A 25,831-nucleotide genomic window follows, 5' to 3' on the forward strand; every position below is an offset into this window, starting at 1 on the left:
ACAGTTCATCATGAGTACTTTCAATACGGTTACAGTGGTTTTTTTTATATTGATTTACAGATGATTAAAATTGTGTACTGTTATTATTATTACCTACCTGATATTTAGCTTTATTTGTATGTAATGATCAATTACCGATATCGATCTTCGCTCAAGTTTAAAAATCGATATGTCTATCTGATTACCTATTTAAATTCTAGCCACCCACACGTCAAAACTTGCCAATACAAATGGAATTTTGATATATCAAAATAAAGATTCAAAATACCTCGGGCGGCTAGAGGATAAGATTAATCAAGTTTGGACTTTGAATTAAGTTTGGAGTATTATGTAATTACTACAGGTCTATTCACAGAACATATTAAAGAGGTTAGAATGGCTATCGCGCGCAGTTAGTATCGGAACCGGTGTCGCCGCTCGTTCCTCTCCACATTTACTAACACTCGCGCAACGGTAATAAAAACTTGTGTGCGTGGTGAATGGATACGCCTCCTTTAGACAGATTTGATGTCTGGCTTCTTAATCTGAAGGTTATTGTGGCGCAAAAGGCATGTTTACTTCGTTTTCGGTCAGCGCGGGCGAGTAGCATTCGAGCGTTTGCTCAAAACCGGCGGCGACACGTACCCTGCTCGCATCGCCATTCTAACTTGTTCTGTGGGTCAATTAGTCACAAGAGCTGGCGCGAGATTTGTAGCATCGTAAACACTGTGGTCTACCGCGAAATTTCGTTATCTGTCGCTCTATCGCTCTAATATACAAGAGTTAGCAGATAATGCCATTTTCGCGGTAGATCCTCTGTTAACGGATAATCGACCTTACTGCTAAGATATAAGATCCATCCATGGTCAAGAGTTTTGCTATTATGTTAGTATGTTTTCATAGGTATTCGGCGCCAACTTCTGTGAATTGATCTGTACATAAGTATTATTAAAGTGTAGGCTATCTTTTTCAATATATAACATTAGTTTTAAGGTTTCCGATTATTATATTATTCAATGTAAAATTAAGAAACTATATGTAAATTTCTTCTTGATGACACAGAACACATATGTATAACAATATTAACAATTATATAACTGTGTTTGACAAGTCAATGTATAAAGTAGATGTTAATGTAAGCATAATAGACTGACAAAAACATTCCTTGTCTTCAGGCACTGAATCTCAGAATAGAATGGTAGCTAACTTTAGCTAAGTAACTTTATTGTGGTTCTATATCTATAAGTTTACTCATTTTAGTCTCTTTGAAAACTATGGATGATTTTATAAAAAATGATTTCAATAAACTATTAAGAATGTTAATTTTGTGTTTCATACCTATCCGTTTTATGGTACCTATTCCTACATCTTTTGTAAAAGAATGTCAGTCAAGCCTGTAAAAACAGTAAACAGATTTGGCACACAGACATATACTCACTCCAACTGTGAGGGAACGAGTATAGAGGTGAAAGTGGGTGGCTAGTTATTCTACAACATATACTTAGGCTACTTATATATGTAGTTTTCACCGGACAGTTCAGTGTTGGACAACATCAGTCCAGGTTTTAATGGACCAACAACTATATGCAATAAAGCAACACATTTTTAACAAACACGGACCATTGTCCTGAGAAAACATTGATACATATGTACAAGTTTACAGTCGGAAACTAAGAAATAAAATATCAATAAATGTCACTAAAACATACAAAATGCATTTATTGTGATCTTTTGAAAGGTACACATGATAATTTAAATCTCAATTAAACTTGTAAAAATATGTGCCGAGATAAACACTCAATACCTCACGGGTACTATGCTGCTCTACATTAGCAAACGTCACAGTATACATAAATAAATACTCTATACAAACATAGAATATGCTATTACATAAAAAAGCAGATAATTATTTACAACAACACTAATATAATATTAAATTCAGTTATTGCATAATACACATTCTATAAAGTTAGAATAAAGTAAACTTCCATAAACAATCCTATTCAATTCCTAATGTCACCCGGACAAATCCCACATTCATATAGAGCTTCTGTCACAATAAAAAGGACAACACTATCATTTTTGGTAGCTAACTCTCCAGTGATCACCACAGACCCCACTGATTTGCTCTCAACTTTGGTTGTTCATGTCATTGTTCAACTGCGGAAAGTTGGGCTCTATAGGGGGATGAGAGTTAGCAGCAGGGTTAGAGATTTTCTTGAGGGCCTGTCGGCGCGCAGCGTAGGCCGACATCCGCGCCAGGCGCGTGCGGCGCTGCTCGGGAGTCTCGCTGGCGAGGCGCCGCGCGGCGTACGCCGACATGCGCGCCAGGCGCCGCGCGCGCTGATCGGCGCTCTCGTGCGCCAGCCTCCGCGCCGCATACTCTGACATGCGCTTGAGGCGCAGCGCCCGCTGCTCCGGCGTCTCGTTGGCGAGACGCTGCGCGGCGTACGCCGACATCTTGGCAAGCCTTGCAGCCCGTTCCTCTTCTGTTTCGCTTCTGGGCCCCGAGCCCTTTCTCCTGCGCCGACCGGCGGCACCCGACTCTTCGATCATCAGCGGGTCCTCTGTCCCCGTCGATGAGCCGTCATCCCCGTACTCCTGGTACGATCGCTCCATGTTCGGCTCCTCCTTCACGCCGCCGAAGGGCATTTGGATAGCGTCCAAACTAAAATCCGAAGTATTCATTGCTCTGTGTGCATCGATCTGTTCAGATTTTATTGTAGAGATCCACTCGTCGTTCGCTTTCGCTATTACCATTTTCTTCCAAGAACAATCGGATGTACTAAAATCTTCACCCATATTGATTGTTCAAGGACAGCGATATCCAAAGAACCATAGTATCGAATCGATATCACGAATTACAGTCTTCCTTTGTATAAAATTCAATAAATTATAAAAGAAATCACATCCTCCACTTGTTTACTTTTTCGACGTTTTCATGGCGTACACAGATACAATAAGAAAACTAAAAGAAGGCTTACTCAATCTCGCCATGCAGTATGTCAATGTCAATAAATCAATTTCTAATGTTGGCACTTCTTGTTTTAATTGCAATTTCTCTCACATTATTTTAGCTATTTCAGTCACAGTTTTAATCACAGATTTAGAAATGATAGGGCATTTTTGTGAAACGATGAAATACCGGACTAGAAAGGAAAATGTCGAGTTGAGTTGTCAAAAAGTTGGCATTTTTTCCATCTGTTATTGGTGTAGCGAGCTATTTTCATTAGTAAACGACGAGTAATTTATAACTAGTGAGTTTTATTGAATTACAATAAACACATAATTAACACCTTGCCAAAAAGCTTCATACGTTTACAAATCTATTTTCGTAACTTAGCACTGTGAAATAGTCGTAGTATTTTTTGTCGCTATTTCGATTAATTTTTGTTCATTATTTAGTATTCAATTGACATTGCCTGACTTTTCATATCTTGTTTTGTTTATTTGCAGCGAATACAAACGTGGGAGTACGAGTTGCGTCTAGTTATGTGATGACATAATTGTGTAATAAGAAGTGTTGTTATTCCCGCGATCTGAACTGGACATGGACAACGACGCGGAGTCCCCCGCAGCGGCGGCGCCGCTTCCGGAGATGGAGGGCTACAAAGAGAGCGAAACAGACTACTCCAGCATCAGAGGAAAGGTGGGTGGTTCGTTTTGTTTACAAACATATGTTTCCCGCTTAAAAGTGCCGTGTGTCCTCTCATGGTAGTGGTGAACAGTGTAAAAACGTGTAATCGCAGTTCACTAACGTTGGTTAACTCTTTGCCTCGTTTTCCATAGTATTTTTCAACTAAATCATATTTGTGCTAGGTCACAGGTGTTTAATGATTAAGGTTTTTGTTGCTGAACCTTGGCCTGAAACATTGTTTACTTATGTTTTCAAGTTTTATTGATATACTCCCACCTATACAGATATCTATTTGTCTGATACATATATACATAGGTATTTAAGAGTTATAAAAATAAAACATAATTTTTGCCAATAATTAATTGATAAGATAAAATTTTATATAACCAAGGAAAGGTGCAGTTTTCACCTATTGTAGTGTTCCCTCTCCTGGGGTCCTCAAAAGAGTGATGCAATATGAGTCATGAATGTTATTTGTGTTGTAACATTGGTGCATTTGTATAAAGGAGGACCTTCGGAGAACCCCAAAACAATGATGCAATATGACTCATTCTATGATATTCTAACACTGACTTTGTTTGTTTTTGTAATTAATTTTAGTTAAACATATTAAAAGGATCACAATTATAGTTTGGAACATGCAATTCAAAGAAGTTTCTGTTGTAAAGGGTATATGGTATAGTAGTGTTCAAGGACGACCCGGTTGGGTTCCATGGTTTGATGGTACCAGGCTTGCTAGAGGGACGGTAACGTGTGCACTACGCTTGCGTTCGGGACATATTCCGTGTAATACATTTTATCACTTCATGAAAAAAAGAGATACAAATCTGTGTGAGCTTTGTAACAGAACAGAAGACCTGGTTCACATATTTATAGAATGCACTAGAGGTCAAGTCGAGTGCAGAAACATTTCAGGAAATATTTTGGACAGTGCATTATCCTTGAATAGCTTACTTTCTCAACCGCTATCAGAAGGAGCGAACAAAATATTGACATATTATAAAAAAAATCTTGAACTTAGGTCTGAGGGCTAGTTACACACGTGAACTCCCCTATGAGGCTGGCATTGTCACCACGAGTGTACGAAAGCCTCTATAAAAATTAAGACTAAAAAAAAAACAATTATAGTTTGTCAAAGGACTGTCTCATTTCAAACAGACAGATAATCATACTATCTTTGTCCTACACTAGTACTAGCACCCAAAAGAAAAGGATGAGTATAGTTTTTTTTGTTCTTATTTACTGACAAATTGATTTGACCAACTATATATATATATATAATTGATTCTACTTCTTATCAAATATAAGTAACATTATCAAATGAGGTAGGTAGAAAATGTAGAATCAATGTATTTCATAAGTCTGCTAACGAAAATCAATCATAATTTTATTATAGTATGGTAAATTTATGGAATTACTGTCATCCGAAATCACCTGAACACCCCTATTAGTACATAAAATTGCTAAGCCTGTATTTTACTGCATAATTAAATGCATAATGCAAAAATAAACAGGGAGTGCCGGCAGAAGTGAAAACTCAATCACTATTGCAAAATGTCTGCAGCATTATGTATAATTGAGGTTAACGCCATCTAGCGTTATTTCGTTGCATTACTTGAAACCCCTAAGCACATCACTGTTAAGTACTCGAGTTATATTAATACCAGTTAGAGGGAAAGTCACCAGATGGCATTTAAATCAATAAAGAAAAACTCAATGACATTGAAGTAACAGTTTTTCGATCAGGCCACGTGTCCGTCTTACGGTCACGTGACACCTGTTACGAGTTTAACATTTTTTCCCCATCACAAAAAGTGCACAGCGCCGCTAAAGAAGTTTTCACTTCAAAAATGTTGCAACTTAACATGTTTAGATGGTGCTGGTGAGTCCATCGGCAGACGAGTATGACCTGCTGCGGAAGCAGCTGATGGAAAGGCTGGAGGCAGGCAATGGAGAAATCATATATGACATAGGACAAGGAGAGGGTATGTGTTCTTTGTGATATTATTTAAATTTCTTTATATGTATTCCCAAGTATAATGCTACTGGTGTTACCAACCTCTCTAAACACGTAACTCACCAAACCTCAATATGTTCACACTTTCGCTAATGGATATCTTCTACATTCACCCACAATTAAATACTACTAAACTTGACAATAAGGCTTAAAACACTTAATACTGACATACAGAAGAAAACCATTTGGTTGCCACTTGAAATGTGTATAAATTTGGGTATCTACCCACAATTTAAGTCATTTTTTTATAAAGTTCTATTGTACCCACTTCTGTGTGCACTATGATACTAAATGTTCATTTAATTGTAATTGCAGAAGTTTAATACATATGGCCCATATATATATATGAAATGGGTAATGAATAGGTTATGTTATGTGTTATGTAAAAAAAAAGATGTTGAATTTATTTTAATTTTGTGATCTGGTAACAATTTCAACATTGAATATCAGGGATTCCCTTAGTCAGAAGAACTGATGATTATTTAATAGTTTACACTGTATTCTTCGCATGTCAGTTTATAGGTAGTTCCTTATGTAATGTATCTTAAATTATTGTTTATTTAACTAGGAACAGTAACAAATTACGAACTAATACTATGCTATAGTTATCACACATTACATCATGTTCAATTAGTTAATTAATGTACAATTAGACTTTTTAAATTATGCCAACAAATGAAAAGCAAATAGTTGCCTAAAAAGTCATTACTACACCTAATTAATAACCAACCTTATTGTAGCAAATAGGTACTGCAATAATGTTTATTAATAACGGCTGAGATAAGGCTGAAATTGTTAACATTTCGATGTTTGTGGCAGACATGCTTATGATATTTTGTTATTCAATGATAATGTAATGCAATCCATTGTAATCTTATCTATGCTGTACATTACCATATTACCGTGACGATGCCGTACATAATAAAATATATTAATAAATCACTCTTTGGGCATTATGGAATCAGTTATGAAAAAAGAAATCAGGATACACATTTTGTTGCAGCCTTTTAGGTAAGAATATGTTTTTTTTTCTGTAGAGTATAATTGACAACATGACAACCAAACATTTCTCTGTGGACCTTAGTGGTTCAGAAAAATGTGTGAGATGTTATAGTTCGTTTTTTTTTAGCGTTAGAAAGAACTTGAAAGAAGGTAAGCGATTTTGACATGTCTTTTAATTGAAAAACACTTTTTTTTAATCAATAACTATTACTTATGAAAGCAGAAGACTATAAAAGATCGTATTAGATTCATAATTGTTACATATTTACCGTAACTTATTTTTAAAATGTGTTTTTCAATTAAAATAAACATCAAGATTGTTTACCTTATTTCTAATGCTAAAAAACGAACTATAGTATGTAAATAGGATTTTAGAAACACGACTATCCCAAGGATATTGTTATATATAGGTATGCTATTCTAAAGAGTAAGGCTACTGTTGTATATAGGTTAGAGAACACATATAATTCAAGTCTCAATGTGCACAGATGGACGAGGCCTCACAGAGGACGAGTACAGCGCATCAGTGGCGACGCTACAGTCGCTGGTGAGCGGGTCCCGCGTGTCGTGCGTGGAGCTGCGGCGCTGGGACTGCGGCGGCGGCGACGAGCGCGGCCTGCTCACCGGCCAGTACCTGCTGCGGGCTGAGCGCGACCACACCGACTTCATGGAGATCAGGTATAGAAGAGACTGCAGTGCTTCTTGTTATGCCTCGTCTCCAACCATATCGCGCGGCAAACCATCGAACATTGGCTCGCGCGGCAGCCGCGGGCAATGGATACCGGGCGCATCGAGTTGGCTCGCGCGGCAGCCCGGTATCCATTGCGCGATGGTTTGCCGCGCGATATGGAGACGAGGCTTTAATTGTCAGGTTGTATGTATGTATGTAATTATGTATAAACTCTTTATTGTACAAAACACAGAACAGAAAATTATGGCACAGGATAGGATGGATGGTTGTCCTTGTGTATTCTTACTCATGTCAATGTAAATAAAACCTGAGATCACCCTGAACTGAAACTGAACTTGAGACAGTATCATGCTTTCAGCGACCAAACCAAATTCTAGTTGGTTGCCTTTAGATTATCTCGATATCTGTTCAAGTATAGTGTGATTATTAGTTTTAACACATATGTAATAGAAATGAAAGAAATGGCTTTAATTATGCGACTTTAATTATAATAAGTAACTAACAGTAATTGACACTTAATCGAACAGAGTACAAGAGTAGAAGTGACATATACATGTCTATGCGTAGAGCGATCGTGTGCTAGGTGCAGTTTGCTCCTAGTTTCCAAGCAGGCGCTCGAGTGGTTTGTGTTTACTTTCATCATCCTCTCCTGAACACAAACCCATTAAATCAGTGAACATTTTGTGTTTAGGTCCGTGTAGTCCTTTAGTTAGGAGATCAGCGATCATCTCCTGCGTTGGTAAGTACTGCACGTATATTTGTCCGGTGGATATCCGCTCTCGAAGAAAATGGTAGCGGACATCAATATGTTTGCTCCTCGGGTGATACATGTCGTTACCTGAAAGACTAATGGCACTTTGGTTATCACAGTATAAAACCGTAGGAATACCTGAAAGATTAGGCCAAAAATCTTCTTGTAATTGTTTTAGCCAAATACATTCTTGTGTAGCGGATGCTAATGACATGTATTCCGATTCCAATGTCGAAAGGGCTATGGTCTGTTGCTTTCGTGAGTTCCAACTCAAAGCGGCTCCTTGAAAAATAAAAATATATCCAGTGCATGACCGTCTATCTTCAGAGTCACCGGCCCAATCAGCATCGCTATATCCAACAATATTGGTGTGTTGATCACTTTTGTATGTAAGCTTTGTGTATATTGTGCCCTTTAGATATCTTAGCACTCTCTTAATAGCCATCCAATGCTCTTCTGTAGGTTGGTTATTAAATCTGCTCAGTGTGTTTACTATATAGGCTATATCAGGCCGTGTGCCTTGTGAGAGGTACAATAAGCAGCCCACTGCTTCCTGGTATGGCTTATTTCTTATAATATCTTTTTCATTTTTAGCCTTTTTAAATGTAACATTTGTTTCACATGGTGTCGACACCGGCTTGCAGTTCATCATTCCAAAGCGGGTCAATATTTTTTGTATGTAAGCCGACTGGTCAATAGAAATGTCACCGTTGTCTTCCTGTGTGATCCTGTAACCTATACAATGTTTTGCTTTGCCCAAATCTTTCATAAAGAACTTATCTTTAAGTTTATTTTTAACTTCTAGGGCTGTGTTGTAGTTGTTAAAAAAATACAGTAGGTCATCAACATAAACAGTTATAAATAATATGTCACTTTCATTTAAAATTCTAAAATATATGCAGGGATCCAATTTTGATCTTTTCATACCTATCTCAAGTAAAGCAGCATTTAATTTAAGATTCCACTGTCTGCTTGCTTGTTTAAGACCATAAATGGATTTGTTTAATTTACATACTTTTTGTCCATTTTCAAAGTATGGCGGTTGTGACATATAGATTTCCTTATCTATGTCTCCTTGTAGAAACGCTGTTATTGCATCTGTTTGATGGATTTGTAATTTGTATTTTGCGGCCAAACCAATCAAATATCTTATTGAAGTGTTCCGTACAACAGGGGCATATATTTCATTGTAGTCTATACCTCTTGCTTGCTTATAGCCTTTTATGACTAATCTTGCCTTGTGTCGCGTCACATTTCCTTTTTCATCTGTCTTTGTTTTGAATACCCACTTACACGGTATTACTTTCTTATTCTCGGGTAAGTCAACTAAAGTCCATGTATTGTTTTTTAGTAATGATTCATGTTCCTCATTCATGGCTTCTATCCACTTCTCAGCCTTGTCGCTATGAAGCGCTTCATTAAGGTCTTGTGGATCACTGTCTAGTAAACTCATGGCTGACTCACCGTTTATACAAAGATATGTTGTAGGTTCGCGTTCAGCAGGCTCTTCCCGTCGTCGTGGTCTTAGGTTCATTCGACGCGGTGGAGTAACATTTACACTTTCATTAGGTATGTATGTTTCATCAACTCCATCATCACACACTTCATATGTTTCAGATTCAGAAGTAATACAATTGTCAGTGACAGTAACATTCGGAGAACTTGAACTGCTCTGTTCATCGGATTCATCAATGTCATCTGTGTCCTGAACAACGGAGGCTCCGTTATCTTCCAGTATTGGTAAGTATACTACTTTCTTCTGTACACATTTGTCAGATGGTAAGTTATTTATTTTATTTTTATTTATTTCGTTGTTGGTATCTTCACCTTTATTTTTATTTAATTTGTTTTCTTCTTTTTCAGGTGCTGGAGGGACCTTCTTTTGTTTCACGGTGGCTTCTAAGAATACAACATCTCTGCTCATTATGGCCTGTTTGCTTTTTGGGTCTATAAATCTGTAGCCCTTTGTACATTCACTGTAACCCACGAATATTAACTCACGTGACTTTGCATCTAATTTTTGCCTTCGTTCTTTTGGAATGTGAACCATGGCCTTGCACCCGAAGATCTTCATATAGCTGAGGTCAGGCTGCTCACCGGTCCAAACTTCTTCCGGAGTAACGTCATTGAGAGCTCGAGTAGGCGAACGGTTTATGATGTGTGCCGCAGTTGCTACTGCCTCTGCCCAGTAGCAGTTCTGTAAATTAGCATTGAGAATCATACATTTAGCACGCTCTATCAAGGTTCTATTCATACGTTCGCTGAGACCATTCTGCTCCGGTGTATAAGGGTTACTAGTCTGATGCAAAATGCCATATTTTTTCATTGTTTTTTGAAAATTTTTGTTAATATATTCTGTGCCATTATCACTTCTAAAATTTTTAATTTTCTTATTTAATTCATTCTCTACTCTGTTTTTAAACTCTATAAATTTATCATGTACCTCTGATTTACTTTTCATGAAATATACAAATACTTTTCTTGAAAAATCGTCAATGAAAGTAACTATGTACCTGCAACCACTAAAAGATGCCGCCTGCATGGGTCCACATACATCAGAATGTACTAGCTCCAATAACTCTGTAGCTCTGGAACCATTGTGCGGGAATGGTTGCCTCGTCTGCTTGCCTTCTATACAAGTGATACATATGCAATTTTCTTTATTCTGTGACAATTTAACACCTGAAGTACATGCCGGTATTTTATTTACATCAGTAAAATTCAAGTGGCCCATTCTTTGGTGCCACAAGTAGGTATCATCTTCAGTTATAGCTGACATGGCATTTACTGTGTCATTATAGAGTTGTAGCCTATATGTGTCATCTATTTCATCAGCCCTTGCTATTTCTTGGCCCATTTGGTTAAATATTGTACAACCGCCTTTACTAAACTCAATCTTGCAATCAGCTTTTAATATTTTGCTTACTGACAATAAATTGGTAGCTAGGTCTGGGACATAAAGAACTTCTCTCACCAGTATCTTGTTGAATCCATCCTTAGCGGGGACTTTTATGGTCACATCACCGCAGCATTCAGCTCGGAGAAATGTATTGTCGGCAATCCTTATTGATTGTACAGGTGATGGTCTTATATTGTCCAGCCAATCACGGTGCATAGTCATATTTCTGGCTGCACCTGAGTCGACATACCAATTCATGTGATCCTGCAACAAAGCCGCTGAAAAAGCAGCTATGAAACCATTATTAAATTTTGATTTATCATTTGCAGTTTTATTATTCTTTTTGTGCCAGCATTGCTTTCCTAAATGCCCATAGCCATTGCAGTTGTAACAACGGGGACCCTTAGACTTTTTATTTTGTACGGATTGATAAGATGGCTTAGACTTAGACTTGGAGAAAAATGCTGTAGTTGTATCTTGTGCAGATGTAGATTTAACTTCTTGAAGCAATTTTGTTTTTATTAAATCTGCACTTATTTTAACTCCTGAGCTTTCAATGCCCATTATCATAGGTTTATACAAGTCCGGCAAACCAGCCAGCATTAAAGTTCCAAGCCATTCATCATCAATTTCAAAACTAATATTTCTTAATTTATGGGCTGATGTCATAATTTTATTAACATATTCTTCTATACTGTTACTTGATTCTAAGGTGGTGTTAATTAAATCTTTCAATAAACCAACCTTGCGTACTAATCCTGAGTCTTGAAAAGCATTAGAAAGATTGTCCCATACCTGTTTAGACGTAGTTGCATCTTGAATGTGTACGTATAACATGGGATCTACTAATAAAATTATCTTAGACTTAGCTTTCAAGTCTTTCTTTGTGTCGACGACGGTGCCTTCTACATAATCCCATAATTCTTCCAATTGTAGATATGCTTTCACCGCAAAACTCCATGTACACCAATTGTCTCGTCCTGTAAGCTTCTCAATTGACAATAATCCGTTTTGCGAACTCATTTTGGTATCTGAAATGCTGAAAAGAATTCCGGCGACCGCGTGTTTTTAGGTTAAGTACTTTTACTTTTCGAAATACCACTTTATTTTTTAGCCAAATCTTATAACGCACTATTGAGCGTGACGCCCATAACCTAATAGAAATGAAAGAAATGGCTTTAATTATGCGACTTTAATTATAATAAGTAACTAACAGTAATTGACACTTAATCGAACAGAGTACAAGAGTAGAGCAAGAGTAGAGAGTAGATGCGTAGAGCGATCGTGTGCTAGGTGCAGTTTGCTCCTAGTTTCCAAGCAGGCGCTCGAGTGGTTTGTGTTTACTTTCATCAATATGTCGCAATCACTTTTAATACCCTGTAAATAGTGTAAAGGCTGTAAAACGTCTTAAGGTTGCGATTAGTTTCCAATCATGATTCGCAAGGTATTGCTTAAAGCCATCCTACATACATACTTACCCCCTTATTCATAAACGTTTGCTAAGTTAATCAGCTGATGATCCTCGTTTATCCCTCTCTATGGCATAACGACATATAGGGACAAACGACGATCATTGTGATTAAGTAAGCAGCCGTTTATGAATAACGCCATTACATCAGAAGATTCCAGGTTCGAATCCTGGCAGGGTCGCCATGAGATGACTCGGTAGTCGGAGGGTCGAAATGGAGTTTAAGTAAAACCAAACATTACCGAAGTCGTGTTGTATTCTCGGTATCCAAGTATAGAGAGAGTAAATCTAAACATAACACATATTTATAGGCTATTATTGCTTACATGCTATTTATACAATTACGTGCCTCGCATATTTATGTCGCAGGCAGTAACGTATAGTTACTGTTAATATGTTAACTTGGGCATATAGTACACTGCCAATATTCACATTATATTCTATGTCCTAACAGAGTGGCAGTAGTAGGTAACGTAGACGCCGGCAAATCCACGCTCCTGGGCGTGCTGACACACGGCGAGCTCGACAACGGGCGGGGATACGCGCGGCAGCGGCTCTTCAGGCACAAACATGAAATGGAGAGCGGCCGGACGAGCTCGGTTGGCAACGATATACTTGGATTTGATAGCATGGGTAAGTGTTCAAATGATTCTGGAACTCTGCCAACCATCTTTGAGGGAGGAGGTTTAAAAACTTAATTTTAACGGGTGCGCTAAATTGAACCCTATAACTTTGACCTAAATTTCAAAATAATTGTAGAAAATATATCCCCTCTACCTTATCAAGACTTATTGAAATAATTGGGCTTCGTCAGCAACAATGATTAAAGGCATTTACCATTAGAAGTTCCTGAAGGTCAAGAAGCGTTTCCCCCTAGTTTCAATAATACAGGTTTTGCTAGTGGTATCCGATAATTAAAGTTATTCATACCAAACAATTTAGATTTCAGATTTGTACACGTCATAATACAGCATAATTTACATAATTTAAGATTTACAGTCATCACATTTGGGTTCACTTAATCACATCTAATTTCTTTTCTCAGGCAACGTTGTGAACAAACCTGACCACGGAACGCTAGACTGGGTCAAGATCTGCGAGAAGTCTTCCAAGGTCATCACGTTCATCGACCTCGCGGGCCACGAGCGCTACCTCAAGACCACCGTGTTCGGCATGACGGGCCACGCGCCGGACTTTGGCATGCTTATGGTGAGCGTTTTCCACGTGGATTTGGCCCACGGATCGTAGTTTGAAGAGCTCTGTACTAGATCATATAGATACATCTTATGGTTAAGATATTAGTCGACCACACTGGCGGCCTAGCCAAGATGACGATCGCTATCCCTTCGCCATCGAATCGCTTTGTGCCTCTATCACTCTTCCATATTAGTGTGACAGTGGCAGTTGCGTTTCGTTCGCTATGGAGCGTTAACGATTGGCATGTTGGCTACGGGGCCTGGTTGGGAGAGTTGGGAGCGTCGCTCCAGCTTGCTTCTAGGCAGTCAAAGCTACCTTAAACTTTTCGGAATAAATATGCCTTTATAATATTTAATACCTTCGCGTTTTGAACACATTTACACAATACAACATTTATTGACAATAATTAACATTATGTGTAGTGGGTGGTTTGAAAATGTGATGTCTACCCCAAACTTTTTCATACACTTTTCGTCGGGTAGTTGCACAAATCTGTTTTGACATTTTGCTGGGACATCAGTCAGCCGCGACCATGACCAGTGAAACCTGTGTCGAAACGTCGGTAAATAAAGGTAATTGAATAAATTTCGCGTTAGACCCGTCTATAAATGTGAGTTATAAATGCCTTTGGCATCAATAGTTTGAACATTTTCTGAATGCAGTGATTGCATAGACTAGGAATCCTCTAGACTGAGTTTAGAGCAATTATTTCATGACACCGATGCTGCCAAAAATACGGGGGTGCGGGGGGACAAGGTGAGCGAATCCCGTGCCGTGATTGGTCCGTTCAAAGACACGGACCAATCACGGCACGGGATTGACTCGAAGATGGAGTAAAACTACCGTATGAGTGGCAGAGGGGGTAGCGTTACTATGCTCAGTCTAGAGGATGTCTTGTCTGTGAGTGATTGTTACAGATAGGGGCGAACGCAGGCATCGTGGGCATGACCAAGGAGCACCTCGGGCTGGCGCTGGCGCTCTCCGTGCCCGTGTTCGTGGTGGTCACCAAGATAGACATGTGCCCGCCTAACGTTCTACAGGTGGGTACTACTGAAAAAAAAACCGATCAAGTGCGAGTCGGACTCGCGTTCCAAGGGTTCCGTACATTAACCACGTTGTAAGATATGTATGTTTCTATGGGCTTTAGTTGCCTTGCGTGACAATAAGTGATATTTATATTAAGTCCGACTCACGCTTGACTGCACATTTCTTGACGACCGGTCTGGCCTAGTGGGTAGTGACCCTGCCTGTGAAGCCGCGGTCCTGGGTTCGAATCCCAGTAAGGGCATTTATTTGTGTGATGAGCACAGATATTTGTTCCTGAGTCATGGTTGTTTTCTATGTATTTAAGTATTTGTATATTATATATATCGTTGTCTGAGTACCCACAACACAAGCTTTCTTGAGCTTACCGTGGGGCTTAGTCAATTTGTGTAATAATGTCCTATAATATTTATTTATTCTAATAGGTTTTCCTGTCATCTATAGGTAAAGAACTATTTTGTGTACTTTTTTCAAAATTTTAGACCCAGTAGTTTCGGAGATAAAGGGGGGAATGGTCGGGTAGACAGACAGACGTACGAGTGATCCTATAAAGGTTCCGTTTTTTCCTTTTGAGGTACGGAACCCGGCGGATGAAAAACGACCTTATATTATAATGCTATACCAAATTGGGTATAATTTTATAAGGCTCTTAAAATCATCTTTTGATTCCTTAAGGGGCCCACTGATTAACAGTCCGCCGCACGGTATCGGCCTGTCAGTTAGAACAAAAAGTTGACAGTTTCGAACAACTGACAGACCGATACCGTCCGGCGGACTGTTAATCAGTGGGCCCCTTTAGACCATTTTCTATGTTCCTGTCGGGATTTTTATGTTTTATATTTATTTATTTGTTGTTTCCCAGGATAACCTGAAGCTGCTAATCAGGATACTGAAGTCGTCCGGGTGCCGCAAGGTGCCCGTGATGGTGAAGACCAAGGATGACGTCATCGTCAGCGCGACCAATTTCGTCTCGCAAAGGTACTGTAAGGCCGCGGCCTAAAGGCTAGCAACGTAAACAGTTATGGACTAATTAATTAATGGGGTTGGCCGGTCGAAGTATTTAGCAGATGGCGCCATCATAGCTTGCCCTGTCAACCCCTGGAATTGTGTCAAATTTTTGTTTTTTTAATGCCCTGGATGCCAGCCCTTTAAGCCAAATCTTATAGAAAAAGGGGCAAGCTATGACGGCGCCACCTATGCAAACCTTTGACAGTTGCCAACCCTATCCTTAAGGCTGAACCATGCTTATAATGTTCACTTTCCACCAGGCTATGCCCAATTTTCCTGGTGTCGAACGTGAGCGGAGAGAACCTGGAACTGCTGACGATGTTCCTGAACCTGCTGAAGACGAGGATGCCGTCCAGCGACGACCAGCCCGCCGAGTTCCAGATCGACGACACTTACTCAGTGCCGGTGAGTCAAATGTTACTCTGAGGTCAGCAGGCTATGCTTGCTGTTGAACCTGGAACTGCTGATGATGTTCCTGAACCTGCTGAAGACGCGGATGCCGTCAAGCGACGACCAGCCCGCCGAGTTCCAGATCGACGACACTTACTCAGTGCCGGTGAGTTGCATAACAGGAATGACGAGTTACTTAATTATTTCAAAGATTTTACTAGGTACGGTCAATTCTGCAGTATAGTCGCCATCAGATATATCGGAGCGGCCAAGGTGCTCTCAAATATCTGAACACGCGTCTATTATCAAGGCGTTAGAGTGCGCGGCATGTATATTGTTACTAAATGTGTTGTTTCTCATAAAATTTCCTGCTCTATCGTTGAATTTTTTGGATGATGTTAGTGTATGAAACCCGCACGATTTGATAGGTTGGTTTAATTCTACAATATTTTACTCGTAAATTAAAATACGAGGAATACTAATCGAGAAACAGGACCCTGGATTTCATCTTCCAATTCCCTGCCACAAGTCCACTTGGCCTCATACAAATATGTATTCCAGGGCGTCGGCACCGTAGTCTCGGGCACGACGCTGGCCGGCGTGATCCGACTGAACGACACGCTGCTGCTGGGGCCCGACCCGCTGGGCCGCTTCACGCCCATCACCGTCAAGTCCATCCACCGCAAGCGCATGCAGGTGGCGGAGGTGCGCGGCGGGCAGACCGCCTCCTTCGCTCTCAAGAAGATCAAGCGCTCGCAGATACGGAAGGTGAGGCAGGCTCTCATGAGTTAGTAGCGCTAGCAGGAGTGACCAGACCAGACTGAACGACACGCTGCTGCTGGGGCCCGACCCGCTGGGCCGCTTCACGCCCATCACCGTCAAGTCCATCCACCGCAAGCGCATGCAGGTGGCGGAGGTGCGCGGCGGGCAGACCGCCTCCTTCGCTCTCAAGAAGATCAAGCGCTCGCAGATACGGAAGGTGAGGCAGGCTCTCATGAGTTAGTAGCGCTAGCAGGAGTGACCAGACCAGACTGAACGACACGCTGCTGCTGGGGCCCGACCCGCTGGGCCGCTTCACGCCCATCACCGTCAAGTCCATCCACCGCAAGCGCATGCAGGTGGCGGAGGTGCGCGGCGGGCAGACCGCCTCCTTCGCTCTCAAGAAGATCAAGCGCTCGCAGATACGGAAGGTGAGGCAGGCTCTCATGAGTTAGTAGCGCTAGCAGGAGTGACCAGACCAGACTGAACGACACGCTGCTGCTGGGGCCCGACCCGCTGGGCCGCTTCACGCCCATCACCGTCAAGTCCATCCACCGCAAGCGCATGCAGGTGGCGGAGGTGCGCGGCGGGCAGACCGCCTCCTTCGCTCTCAAGAAGATCAAGCGCTCGCAGATACGGAAGGTGAGGCAGGCTCTCATGAGTTAGTAGCGCTAGCAGGAGTGACCAGACCAGACTGAACGACACGCTGCTGCTGGGGCCCGACCCGCTGGGCCGCTTCACGCCCATCACCGTCAAGTCCATCCACCGCAAGCGCATGCAGGTGGCGGAGGTGCGCGGCGGGCAGACCGCCTCCTTCGCTCTCAAGAAGATCAAGCGCTCGCAGATACGGAAGGTGAGGCAGGCTCTCATGAGTTAGTAGCGCTAGCAGGAGTGACCAGACCAGACTGAACGACACGCTGCTGCTGGGGCCCGACCCGCTGGGCCGCTTCACGCCCATCACCGTCAAGTCCATCCACCGCAAGCGCATGCAGGTGGCGGAGGTGCGCGGCGGGCAGACCGCCTCCTTCGCTCTCAAGAAGATCAAGCGCTCGCAGATACGGAAGGTGAGGCAGGCTCTCATGAGTTAGTAGCGCTAGCAGGAGTGACCAGACCAGACTGAACGACACGCTGCTGCTGGGGCCCGACCCGCTGGGCCGCTTCACGCCCATCACCGTCAAGTCCATCCACCGCAAGCGCATGCAGGTGGCGGAGGTGCGCGGCGGGCAGACCGCCTCCTTCGCTCTCAAGAAGATCAAGCGCTCGCAGATACGGAAGGTGAGGCAGGCTCTCATGAGTTAGTAGCGCTAGCAGGAGTGACCAGACCAGACTGAACGACACGCTGCTGCTGGGGCCCGACCCGCTGGGCCGCTTCACGCCCATCACCGTCAAGTCCATCCACCGCAAGCGCATGCAGGTGGCGGAGGTGCGCGGCGGGCAGACCGCCTCCTTCGCTCTCAAGAAGATCAAGCGCTCGCAGATACGGAAGGTGAGGCAGGCTCTCATGAGTTAGTAGCGCTAGCAGGAGTGACCAGACCAGACTGAACGACACGCTGCTGCTGGGGCCCGACCCGCTGGGCCGCTTCACGCCCATCACCGTCAAGTCCATCCACCGCAAGCGCATGCAGGTGGCGGAGGTGCGCGGCGGGCAGACCGCCTCCTTCGCTCTCAAGAAGATCAAGCGCTCGCAGATACGGAAGGTGAGGCAGGCTCTCATGAGTTAGTAGCGCTAGCAGGAGTGACCAGACCAGACTGAACGACACGCTGCTGCTGGGGCCCGACCCGCTGGGCCGCTTCACGCCCATCACCGTCAAGTCCATCCACCGCAAGCGCATGCAGGTGGCGGAGGTGCGCGGCGGGCAGACCGCCTCCTTCGCTCTCAAGAAGATCAAGCGCTCGCAGATACGGAAGGTGAGGCAGGCTCTCATGAGTTAGTAGCGCTAGCAGGAGTGACCAGACCAGACTGAACGACACGCTGCTGCTGGGGCCCGACCCGCTGGGCCGCTTCACGCCCATCACCGTCAAGTCCATCCACCGCAAGCGCATGCAGGTGGCGGAGGTGCGCGGCGGGCAGACCGCCTCCTTCGCTCTCAAGAAGATCAAGCGCTCGCAGATACGGAAGGTGAGGCAGGCTCTCATGAGTTAGTAGCGCTAGCAGGAGTGACCAGACCAGACTGAACGACACGCTGCTGCTGGGGCCCGACCCGCTGGGCCGCTTCACGCCCATCACCGTCAAGTCCATCCACCGCAAGCGCATGCAGGTGGCGGAGGTGCGCGGCGGGCAGACCGCCTCCTTCGCTCTCAAGAAGATCAAGCGCTCGCAGATACGGAAGGTGAGGCAGGCTCTCATGAGTTAGTAGCGCTAGCAGGAGTGACCAGACCAGACTGAACGACACGCTGCTGCTGGGGCCCGACCCGCTGGGCCGCTTCACGCCCATCACCGTCAAGTCCATCCACCGCAAGCGCATGCAGGTGGCGGAGGTGCGCGGCGGGCAGACCGCCTCCTTCGCTCTCAAGAAGATCAAGCGCTCGCAGATACGGAAGGTGAGGCAGGCTCTCATGAGTTAGTAGCGCTAGCAGGAGTGACCAGACCAGACTGAACGACACGCTGCTGCTGGGGCCCGACCCGCTGGGCCGCTTCACGCCCATCACCGTCAAGTTTAACTAAATCGTTTAAGCAATTGGGATTTATATTACGAGTAGGAAAGCCGTTTAATAAATTGTCAACTTATAAAGTACTATTTAACAGTTATGTCCGCAGTAGGTTAGAATTTGCTAGCGCCGTTTGGAATCCACTTTACAAAATTCACAGTGATAAAATAGAGAAGGTACAGAGAAAGTTTGTCAAGGCAATTGAGTATCGCACTGGACATAAATACATAGACTATACCACCTCCATGAAAAGACAAAATACTACTTTATTGAGTTCTCGTCGCGAACGTATTGATGTCTTGATCCTCTACAAAATTATTAATAACATCATCGATGCCCCTTCGTTAATACACTCTCTTTCTTTTAGAGTACCCCGGCGTTGTGAGCGAGCTTGTAGAAAAAAACCCCTCTTTCATATCCCCCGTAGTCGTACTTCATATGCAAAACACGGTTTCATTAGGAGAGCGTGCAGGCTTTATGATGAAAAGTTTCAAAATGTAGATATTTTTCTTGAAACACTATCTAATTTCAAACGATTATCTTTACAATGTATTCAACAGGCATTATAATTGTTATGTTTCAAGTTTTCTGGCACTGTTCATTAATACACCGTTTAAGTATGTTTGATTTATATAGATAATTCATAATTCTTATGTATTTTCATATTTTAATGTTCAGGTTTATATAATCCAATTAAGGAAACTGTAAGTCTACTACATTACTAAATGCTATTGTATCCAATGTAGCAATACGAGACTGTTTGTTTCTAAATAAATAAAAAAAAAAAAAAAAAAAAAGTCCATCCACCGCAAGCGCATGCAGGTGGCGGAGGTGCGCGGCGGGCAGACCGCCTCCTTCGCTCTCAAGAAGATCAAGCGCTCGCAGATACGGAAGGTGAGGCAGGCTCTCATGAGTTAGTAGCGCTAGCAGGAGTGACCAGACCAGACTGAACGACACGCTGCTGCTGGGGCCCGACCCGCTGGGCCGCTTCACGCCCATCACCGTCAAGTCCATCCACCGCAAGCGCATGCAGGTGGCGGAGGTGCGCGGCGGGCAGACCGCCTCCTTCGCTCTCAAGAAGATCAAGCGCTCGCAGATACGGAAGGTGAGGCAGGCTCTCATGAGTTAGTAGCGCTAGCAGGAGTGACCAGACCAGACTGAACGACACGCTGCTGCTGGGGCCCGACCCGCTGGGCCGCTTCACGCCCATCACCGTCAAGTCCATCCACCGCAAGCGCATGCAGGTGGCGGAGGTGCGCGGCGGGCAGACCGCCTCCTTCGCTCTCAAGAAGATCAAGCGCTCGCAGATACGGAAGGTGAGGCAGGCTCTCATGAGTTAGTAGCGCTAGCAGGAGTGACCAGACCAGACTGAACGACACGCTGCTGCTGGGGCCCGACCCGCTGGGCCGCTTCACGCCCATCACCGTCAAGTCCATCCACCGCAAGCGCATGCAGGTGGCGGAGGTGCGCGGCGGGCAGACCGCCTCCTTCGCTCTCAAGAAGATCAAGCGCTCGCAGATACGGAAGGTGAGGCAGGCTCTCATGAGTTAGTAGCGCTAGCAGGAGTGACCAGACCAGACTGAACGACACGCTGCTGCTGGGGCCCGACCCGCTGGGCCGCTTCACGCCCATCACCGTCAAGTCCATCCACCGCAAGCGCATGCAGGTGGCGGAGGTGCGCGGCGGGCAGACCGCCTCCTTCGCTCTCAAGAAGATCAAGCGCTCGCAGATACGGAAGGTGAGGCAGGCTCTCATGAGTTAGTAGCGCTAGCAGGAGTGACCAGACCAGACTGAACGACACGCTGCTGCTGGGGCCCGACCCGCTGGGCCGCTTCACGCCCATCACCGTCAAGTCCATCCACCGCAAGCGCATGCAGGTGGCGGAGGTGCGCGGCGGGCAGACCGCCTCCTTCGCTCTCAAGAAGATCAAGCGCTCGCAGATACGGAAGGTGAGGCAGGCTCTCATGAGTTAGTAGCGCTAGCAGGAGTGACCAGACCAGACTGAACGACACGCTGCTGCTGGGGCCCGACCCGCTGGGCCGCTTCACGCCCATCACCGTCAAGTCCATCCACCGCAAGCGCATGCAGGTGGCGGAGGTGCGCGGCGGGCAGACCGCCCCCTTCGCTCTCAAGAAGATCAAGCGCTCGCAGATACGGAAGGTGAGGCAGGCTCTCATGAGTTAGTAGCGCTAGCAGGAGTGACCAGACCAGACTGAACGACACGCTGCTGCTGGGGCCCGACCCGCTGGGCCGCTTCACGCCCATCACCGTCAAGTCCATCCACCGCAAGCGCATGCAGGTGGCGGAGGTGCGCGGCGGGCAGACCGCCTCCTTCGCTCTCAAGAAGATCAAGCGCTCGCAGATACGGAAGGTGAGGCAGGCTCTCATGAGTTAGTAGCGCTAGCAGGAGTGACCAGACCAGACTGAACGACACGCTGCTGCTGGGGCCCGACCCGCTGGGCCGCTTCACGCCCATCACCGTCAAGTCCATCCACCGCAAGCGCATGCAGGTGGCGGAGGTGCGCGGCGGGCAGACCGCCTCCTTCGCTCTCAAGAAGATCAAGCGCTCGCAGATACGGAAGGTGAGGCAGGCTTTGAAAGAGTTTGCTATCGGAGTGATCAGGTTAAATGACTCGCTAGTCGCTACTGCTAATCTTCGCTGGGATGGGCAGTTTTATCACAGTAAAGCATATATCCAACGCAAACTTCAGAAGATATGGACATTGAGCTCCCTCCAGACTATGCGCGTAAATCGCGGGGCGCGATGCCGCGAACGCGAGTGTGAAGTCGATTTCGCTGTCTCTGAAAGTCGACTCCACACTCGCGTTCACCGCTTCGCGCCGCGATTCGCGCACGAGTGTGGAGGGGGCTTTGAAAAGGATGCCTCGTTCGCCTGCAAGAAGATAGATACGCGAGGTGGTTTATTGTTTATGCTCTCTTGACGGATTTATGTCACAACGAGTGTAAAAAAGATGGGTTGAACTGAATTTGGAATTGAATATAATCCTTATAATTGTGTGTTTTTCAGAACATGGTAGATTCCAATTGAAATGGTTTCTATTCAATTTCGGAGCAATTCAATACGAAACATTATTCAAACTATCGACAACAGTTAAGATTAGAATAAATTTAAAAGTGGAAAAATTACTGTATCGGGTGAGAGTGGTGAGACTTGAACTCACGGCCTTTGGATCGATACTCCAGCGCTCTGACAAGACAGTCGTTTTTCCACTTTTAAATTTGTTCTAAGCTTAATAGCATCGTTCGCGGACGTTTCTGCTTGTTAAAAATTATCGATAACAATGTTATTTTGACAGTTGCCTTTCCTGTTAACCTTATGTTCACCCCCAGGGCATGGTGATGGTATCCCCCGCGCTGGAGCCGCAAGCCTGCTGGCAGTTCGAGGGCGAGATCCTCGTGCTGCACCACCCCACCACCATCAGCTCGCGCTACCAGGCCATGGTGCACTGCGGCTCCATCCGGCAGACCGCCTCCATACTGTCCATGTCGCGCGACTGCCTCAGGACGGGCGACAAGGCGCTGGTGCGGTTCAGGTTCATCAAGCACCCCGAGTATCTCAAGCGGGGGCAGAGGATGGTGAGTTGGCTGGGCTTTGTGTTAAAAATAGGTACCGCAGGGCAATCGACATACGAGGGGAGGCTGAAATATTCGCGGCCTGAGCTAGAAAAAAAATATGCTACTTGTTTCCCCGCCTCTTTGGGAGTTTAAATATTGCCGCCATTACAAATACAAAACTTTATTAATAACACCAAAGTTACAGGTCAAATAGTTTCAATAATAGGTACAATAGTACTTAAACCAAATATCTCAATGTCACAGAGTAATATTTCATATAGATCTGGTTCATATTATTATTCATTCATAATTTGTATAAAAAGCAATTATTACACTATAACTATTATATAACCTATGTTACCTCTGTATACGGTAGTTTGAAAAACTCCTCGACGTCATACAAAGATAAGGTTAGTAGCCACTTTCGCAGTCTACATTTAAATATATCGGTGGAAGCTGCATTTCTACATCACTGCGGGCAGTCTGTTATAAACGGACGAGCCCATAATGTATGGAGAACGCTCTGACATCGAAAGCTTGTGCTTAGGAGTGATAAGACGGTAACTATATTGCTACGGAGCGCATGACTCTCGTTCGTACCGCGTTCCTTGAACAAGTGTAAGTTTGAGTGAGTGAATAGTGCCACTTGATACAGTAGTTCGCCTGTCAATTATTAACGATTAATAATTAACATTTACTTTAATTCACTTTTTCATTTTTTTATAAGGCCACAAACTTTTCAGTCGCCCATCGTACGAGACCTTTGCCATCGGGACTCAATATTTTTAATGAAAAGATTACGGTTCGACATCAAAAGAGTTCACGAGGAAATTGCCGCGCGAAGCTGCTGAGCCTCAAGACGTGCTTTGCCCGAGGCATTGCTTTTTTTTCGGCGGTGTTTGCCTCGCTTGAGGCACGTCTTATAGACCATGCTACTTCACGCGGCAGTTTCCTCACGAGTCGGTTCATTCTTATTTTTTTTAAATCGGTTTCAAATTTAAAGTATGTCTGTTTGCAGGTGTTCCGCGAGGGCCGCACGAAGGCCGTGGGCAACGTGCTGCGGCCCGAGCCCGCCAGCGCGGCGCCGCGCCACAAGCCGCCGCCGCGGCACAAGCAGCGCGCGCCGCCACAGGCTACACAGGGCGACGCCAACGCCAGGGACAACGTCACGGTACATCTACACGTATAGCTTGACAAACGTTCATATAGGCGGTGTACTAAACTCGCAACCTTACAGTTACAGTCATATGCAACCGATTCAATCGATTAATCAAATACCACAACGTAACGTAATTGAGTTTTTAATGGGGTTGGCCGGTCGAAGTATTTAGCAGATGGTGCCATCATAGCTTGCCCTGTCAAACGCTAGAATTGTGTAAAATTTTTGTTTTTTTAATGCCCTGGATGCCCTTTAAGCCAAATCTCATAGAAAAAGGGGCAAGCTATGATATATAGCGCCATCTACGCAAACCTTTGATTTGTATAATAATCCAATATTATAATGGAATAATAACATCAATAAATTGCTCTGATAATTAGCTTAAGATCATTTATAAGTATGTTACGATTCATAAGTGCTTGTTGCTAGGCCTACATAAATAAAGTATATTTTAACTTTGACTTTGACAGTTGCCAACCCCATTGTCCAACAGTCAATCTGACGGTGCGGGCGATGCTTTTGGGTGGTGACTTTAATCATAATCATATAGAATGCAATGTTTCCCCCACAGGAAGCGGACGTGACGACCCCCGACTCGCCCTTCGAGGTGCAAGCCGACAAGCGCGGCGCGGGAGGGGGCGGGCGGCGCGGCCGCAAGCGCCACGACAAGCCCGAGCCGCCCGCCGTCGCCGCCAACTAGGCTGAGGGGACTATCACAGGCTTCGCGGATACGGACTTTCTAGAACACTGGAATCTGGGTTTTTTATTTGGGTGTATCGGACACAGAACGACCCGCCTCGCGAGGAAATCACCGCGTGAAGCCGCTCGGTCTGTGTAGACGTTTGGTGTGCGCTTGCCTCGGGGAGGCAGGTCTACAATGTCTACATAGAACGAGTTGCTTCGAGCGGCTTGATCACTTTTTACTATGTATCGTACAAATGATATAGATGTATAGATTACATCGTGTAGATGTATGTATACATTTTTCTGATAGTAGCGGTAGTTTTCGATGACGTTTCAAGTTATCTGGGAAAAGTGCGAGACATCAACCATATATCCGGAAATGTCATCAATTCCATCGTTTGTGTTCTATCTGTTTCTGTTTGTAAGAAAAAGTAAAACTTTGTAGACCACACAGTGTTCTAGCTAGAGAGTCCGCTCCGACTTCGCAGTTCTTCAGAAATTCATACCTTTGAAGTCACTTCACACAACTGTCATGTTTTATTAAAAAAATTATGGAAAAATATTTTTCTAATAGGTTCCTGGTAAAAATCCGTTGGCGTAACTATACGAAAAATTCTAGGGAATGGTTGTACTAAAATTGTATTGAATTTCTTCAATACAAAAAAAAAATTAAGTACCAGAATCCGCCTAAATTTTGTAATCAATGTAATCCGTATAAAATTAGAAGCACAGTGTATAAACAAAGCTTGCTACCAATAGAAATATTAGATAAGCAGCTTTTGGGTACAAATATTCCCTAACATTTTACACTATACTATAGCATTGCTAGATTCTGTCTCCAGGCACTATAATACCAAGAGTACAAGGTACTTAGGATCTATTCACTAAGTTAGATGTTATTATATAAATACTGGATCATCT

The 25,831-nt window shown here is 44.1% G+C and overlaps 2 protein-coding genes across 2 annotated transcripts; one reads left to right on the plus strand and one right to left on the minus strand.

Annotated features, from left to right (window-relative positions):
• Positions 1-1,671: 1,671 nt before the first annotated feature.
• LOC134649012 (zinc finger protein 821-like) lies at positions 1,672-2,949 on the minus strand. Its single transcript, XM_063503702.1, has one exon. The coding sequence runs from the start codon at positions 2,779-2,781 to the stop codon at positions 2,110-2,112; it is 672 nt and encodes a 223-aa protein (XP_063359772.1). The 5' UTR covers positions 2,782-2,949; the 3' UTR covers positions 1,672-2,109.
• Positions 2,950-3,098: 149 nt separating this feature from the next.
• LOC134649013 (GTP-binding protein 1) lies at positions 3,099-24,941 on the plus strand. Its single transcript, XM_063503703.1, has 13 exons — positions 3,099-3,236; positions 3,436-3,628; positions 5,490-5,601; positions 7,124-7,313; positions 12,899-13,077; positions 13,490-13,653; positions 14,559-14,681; positions 15,548-15,663; positions 15,954-16,098; positions 16,645-16,851; positions 22,843-23,088; positions 24,086-24,232; positions 24,777-24,941. Exons 2-13 carry the CDS (start codon positions 3,530-3,532, stop codon positions 24,924-24,926), a joined length of 1,878 nt encoding a protein of 625 aa, XP_063359773.1. The 5' UTR covers positions 3,099-3,236; positions 3,436-3,529; the 3' UTR covers positions 24,927-24,941.
• The last annotated feature ends 890 nt before the right edge of the window (positions 24,942-25,831 follow it).

The sequence above is a fragment of the Cydia amplana genome, chromosome 6, assembly GCF_948474715.1.
Source record: "Cydia amplana chromosome 6, ilCydAmpl1.1, whole genome shotgun sequence".
NCBI lineage: Eukaryota > Metazoa > Arthropoda > Insecta > Lepidoptera > Tortricidae > Cydia > Cydia amplana.